General features: G+C 41.4%; 1 protein-coding gene across 1 annotated transcript in view; it reads left to right on the forward strand.

The window, feature by feature from the left end:
- Positions 1–666: 666 nt before the first annotated feature.
- The window catches only part of LOC106519646 (sodium-dependent lysophosphatidylcholine symporter 1-B), a 13,944-nt gene continuing 9,125 nt past the window's right edge, over positions 667–5,485 (forward strand). Inside the window, exons 1-7 of the mRNA XM_014011406.1 lie at positions 667–910; positions 2,179–2,307; positions 2,682–2,806; positions 4,531–4,654; positions 4,732–4,810; positions 4,894–5,042; positions 5,182–5,272. Coding sequence (XP_013866860.1) covers positions 827–910; positions 2,179–2,307; positions 2,682–2,806; positions 4,531–4,654; positions 4,732–4,810; positions 4,894–5,042; positions 5,182–5,272 — 781 coding nt within the window. The 5' untranslated portion in view covers positions 667–826. The remainder of the gene's footprint in view (positions 911–2,178; positions 2,308–2,681; positions 2,807–4,530; positions 4,655–4,731; positions 4,811–4,893; positions 5,043–5,181; positions 5,273–5,485) is intronic.

Raw genomic sequence — 5,485 nt, forward strand, 5'->3', positions numbered from 1 at the left:
CTATCTATCTATCTATCTATCTATCTATCTATCTATCTATCTATCTATCTATCTATCTATCTATCTATCTATCTATCTAATGGTGGCCACAGTTCCCCTAAAGCACCAATACAGGAACTAATTTCCTGATTAGTGCTTTAGGGCTTTTGCTAATTTTAAAATTTATTAGTGGATTAGCACTTGCTAAATTTATAGGCTACATTTAGAAGCACTAACTGAGGTCTATAAATGTTATTGATCAACATTAAAGTTAACAGCTGAGGGTGAAAGCTGTCACATTTTGTTCATACCTGCGTCACTTATCCACTAGGTGACAATATATTGACAATATATGAACCCAAATAAGGCTGTGGAATGTCAATGATAAGTCTTAAGAGAACAACATGGCAACATGTGACTTATGTTGTCTGTTGAAGAATGTTCATGAATTGATTGGGTTATTTTAGTGCTTTAGAGTTAGCTTTTGCAAAACTTTCAGTGCGTTAGTGCTTTRGAATTAGGGGAYCTAAATATMTGAGTTAGTGTTTTAGGGCTAGCGGAACTAATTTTGAGATTAGAGCTGCCCACCACTCTATCTATCTAGCTAGCATCTGTCTGTTTTAAATTCCATGTCGTGACTTACCTCCTTTACGTCACACTGACGTAAAGACGTCGTGTAGTAAATGAATGCGCTGTGCGGCGCGAGCCTCGACTCATTCAAAGACACGTACACCGAGAAGAGGAAAATACACACAGTTGTGAATCGCGTTTTCTCTTTTACTCCCRGTGCTACACTTCGTTTCAGTTTCGGACAAAAATCAGTCGTTTTTTATTTTATCGGAGCTCGATGGCACGAGGAGAAGGCGCGGAGCCGTACGCTGCAACTTTACTGACTGTTAAACCTAACACGGATATAAAGCCTGTAAAGAAGGTAAGGTCGTTTGACAGAGTATTCTGGGATTTATTTATTTTTTATAGCTAGTTCGGTCGTCACACTTAGCTAGGAGCGTAAGGGGCGCTTAAATTCAACGTTAGATTAGAAATTGTAGCCTACTTCCTTTCTCGGTGTGCGGCGTCCCTGCCCAAGGGTTTGAATTTCTCCCCTCTTCTCCAGCTGGCCCTATTTGTAAAGTTTACATACCACTTTTAAAGGGCCCATGTAGAAAAATGTTTTAAAACCGTCATATTTGTGAAGTCGGAGCTGAGACAGATGCAGAAGCACGGTGCTTGTGTCAGGGCTACTTCACGGACACTCATTTTAAATAGTTGAAACTGTGGGAATTTTTAGCCTCATAAACCCTTTAAAATCATATGTGTAATTATAATTAAAAAATGTTGCTGTTATAAATTTTACACGACCAGAGTTTTTATTTTACCACACACAGCCTTTTTTTTATTGTAATCATTCATATAATTTAATAAATAATATAAAAAGCCATTTCCAAAACTAGTTTTAAGTACCTTAAATGCAACCCCAGAGCACCGGAATGCTCTGGTAACAAACATATCCAAATATATAATTACTTTTTAATGTCACTTTTTCCTCAACAGTATCTGCAACAAAATGTTAAAACATTCAGGTTGTTTAATGTGAGGTTTTTCTTTGTTTTGCACGCAAAGAAAGCTGTAGTTTTGTTTTGRCCAGCTGCAACTTAAACAACAAACTTATCATAATGTGAAACACTGAGGATTGCTTAATAGTAAAGTGCTTTCCCCCCATCAGTCTTTTGTGATAAAAGCTGTTCAATGATCCAGACTTAAGTCCTTAAAGGATCTTTATTTAGCTGAAGTTTTATTCTTAGTTTGGCATGATTACTGTTCCAGATTGCTAATACTGTAAAAACAGACCTGGAGGGAAATATTGCTAACACTTGATATTACGGGACGTTTARGTTTAGGAAGAGGTGATTCACTGTTATCTGACAGCCTGTAATAGATATGCAGGTTGGTCTCCTAAAAAAAAAACCTTCCCAAAACATCCTATGTGAGGAGCCAATGGCTGCGCTGGACTGATGTAGTGATGCGTCAGTCTGTGTGAACTACAGTAACCTCAGTGCTGCTCCGTTAAACAGCAGGATGACTGAGGCAGAACATGTGCAGATTAATAAACTCTTACATTTACAGTCAGCAGCACAAACTGTTTCTCTATCAGCTCTGTTATGCCTCTCCTTTTATTTCGTTTTGTTTTCTCTCTTTCAGCCCAAAGCMCGCAGGAAAGGCCTGTCTGTGTGGAATAAACTCTGCTATGCCTTCGGAGGAGCTCCTTATCAAATTACGGGCAGCGCTCTGGGCTTCTTCCTCCAGATTTACCTGCTCGATGTCGCACAGGTGAATCACAAGATGTGCACTGAAACGAGGAGTGTGATCATGGGATTGTGTGTTAGCAGACTGCTATGAGTCCATTATCTTAGTTTCTTTTTAGTAGCAACACTGATTAGCTTCAAGGCCGAAGCCCGTTTTCATTCGTCTTGTATCGTTTTAATCGTCTTCATCCTGAATTATTCAGCCAAGCGTGTGAAGCTGGACTCCTGGTGTTTGCTTTGTTGCTGAATTAGTCTTTCCCCCACTTGTCCTCAGCAGGGACTTAAATAAAAGCTACTCACCATCCACTCCCTCCTCTGTAGAACCTGCTCAGAAAGTTGTAAAAATCTTTTTATTTTAAGCTCATGTCTGCTTGTCTGTTTCACTTCCTGTCCTCGTAGCTGGACCCCTTCTACGCCTCCATCATCCTGTTCACGGGCAGGGCGTGGGACGCCGTCACGGACCCAACTGTGGGGTTCCTGGTGAGCCGGAGCAGATGGACCCGCTTCGGCCGCATGATGCCCTGGTAAGGCGCCMTGGGTGTTCGGGGTGGCGATTGAGCAACGGTGAGGTGACCGTGTTCAGTTACAACAATCACAAAACCTGCGTAGATTATTGTGAGCGTCTTGTGACTCCTCAAGGGTATCTGGTCCCGCCTCCTGCCTCAGGTATGCAGGACCTTGCTCTAGTGGGAYTCGTGCACACTTGAAAGGTTAAAACCATTGCAGGACTCGGTACAAGGGGCAGACTATAATATAATAAAATAATTTACATGCTCTTTGTTTTTTTTATAGCATCTGCAGTCAAATTTATGTTTGAGCTCAGTAAGGAAGTCGGTTGAGAAAAAACACACAACCTTGAGGTTCTAGTGTGAAAGGGTGAAGCTTTCTTAACTGCTGCGAGAAGATTTGGTTCAGAAAAACCAAGACGGTGTGAAGAACTGATGCCATTGCCCAAACGTGACAGCTGACATACACAGTATATAAATAAATTAAATAAATAAATAAATATTCAGCTGTGCATGATTCATGGTGTAGGCTGAGGCGGGGGAGGGGGGAGAGGAAGTTGCCGGCTTCTGCTGCGATTGGTCCCACCCACAACACACCATCAGTCTGAGCCAATCAGGAGGGAGCAGCCGAGTGCCACTGTGCATTTGATTCCTGACACAGTGGGTGGAGGGTTCGGAGAAACGGATCTCGTGTTTATAGCCATGCTCGGCTGACATAAAAGTGACTTTGTAAAAAAAAAAAAGTGGTGGTGGTACATGAAAGAAATGGCTGCTAAGCAGCAACATTTCCTTATTTTTGAGCTGTTTTTTTAGGATTATATAAAGAAATTATGTGATTTCCTGTGTATAATGTGCTTTTAGTCARAGCAAATTTGAAACCAAAAGGAGAAACCAAGAGCCACTTGACTTTTAGTGACACAAAAGAGCGCGAAATCATGGTGGGGTCATATGACAGCATGTGAAAGCCCCTGAGGGTGAAAGGATTTTATTTCCTTGTGAGAAAGCTGACCACTGATGGTCATGATCATAAAGTTTTATCATGCTGTTTGACTAATAAACAGATATTTTTAAATATTTACAGCAGCTCTGCCAACAAAAGGAGTGTTTTTTCTCATCCGTGTCTGTAGTGTTAGCAAAATATCTCAAAAAGTAGCAGATKGATTTTAAYGAAACTCTCAGAAATGTATCAYTGGACATACGGCTACAACTAWTTAATTTTTGGAGTTAAYTCAGTCCSTTTTACAGATTTTTACTTAAAACCTTGGGATTTGGACTTTAATTTGCAAATTTTGGTCTTTTCCAATGAGTTTCTGTAAAGATATTTAAAAAACCAGTTTGATCTGAGCTCAGCTGAGCGAGTGTTTCAATAACAAGCTGCTGAAGTGGCACAAGCTGACCGATTTAAGTCGGGACACTGAGGTCATCTGGAGGGCTCGCAGAGCTAAATAGAAAACTTTCGGTGGACCAAACATGGCCCTGCTTTTCGGGCCAACTCACACGAGCCCTAAAGGGATCGTTCTTTTTTTTTTTCCCTCCGCTCACAAGCTCTAACCAGGCAGGATTAACAGGATTACACACAAAGCGACAGTGAAAGAGCGCCTGTCTGCAGGGGATAACTGGATGAAAAACAAAAATGTGTTATAGTTACAGTGGGCAGAAATCTTTAGTTGCAGTGTTTCTATATTATGAATGCATTTAAACACGCAGCTTCTTTAAAAACTTGTTTCCTGCTCCTCTTGTAGGATCCTTGGCTCCACTCCGTTCGCAGTTCTAACGTACTTCCTGATCTGGTACGTTCCTTCGTTYGAGGAAGGGAAGGTCATCTGGTACCTGGTTTTTTACTGCCTCTTCCAGTCAATGCAGACGGTTAGTTAGATGCTCATTGGGGATATGTTCCTCTTTATTTGCACACTTCTCTAACTCTGTTTTTTTTTTAATTGCAGTGTTTTCATGTGCCATATTCAGCCCTCACCATGTTTATCAGCAACAACCAGAAAGAGCGCGACTCCGCCACCGCCTACCGTACGTCACGCTTCCCGTGAGGTCAAATTTTACGGAGGTTTTGATTTCTTTGCCGACCCCCCGCGCACCTGTGTTTCTCTCAGGTATGATGGTGGAGGTGCTGGGGATGGTTCTGGGCACCGCAATCCAGGGTCAGATAGTCGGCGGCGCCTCCAGTTGTCCCGCTGAGCTCAACAACACGAACAGCTCCGACTCCACRACAGACCCAGCGACAGTTTCGCTGGACGAGACGGTAAAGGCCTCTCCCTTTCCAGATACTAAAGAAGGCTCAGGATTTCCTGCTTCAGGAAAAAAACTAACCAATTAAAAATAAACTGTTTATCCTAAGATGTGCGTCAKCGTTGGTAAATTTTTCCACTTCCTGCCTGCAGAAACGAGCGTACATGGTCGCCTCGGGGGTCATCTGCTTCATCTACGTCTTGTGTGCTTTAGTTGTGTTTTTTGGTGTGAAGGAGCAAAAAGGTACGAAACCAAAAGTTTTTTTATTTTAATGCATTTTGGTCAACTTCTTTCTCTAATGTGTGCTTTTTTTAATATTTGCTTATATCAAATTTTTGGAGTTATGGTTTGTGAATTTGAGCTAATCTAGTTTCACACCTGATTTAACAAAACCTGTTTAAATATTTGTATTTTCCTGACACCTGATAAACAGTCATGTTGCAAGTAATAAGAGAA

This window comes from Austrofundulus limnaeus, unplaced genomic scaffold (genome assembly GCF_001266775.1).
Source record: "Austrofundulus limnaeus strain Quisiro unplaced genomic scaffold, Austrofundulus_limnaeus-1.0 Scaffold2, whole genome shotgun sequence".
NCBI classification, from domain to species: domain Eukaryota; kingdom Metazoa; phylum Chordata; class Actinopteri; order Cyprinodontiformes; family Rivulidae; genus Austrofundulus; species Austrofundulus limnaeus.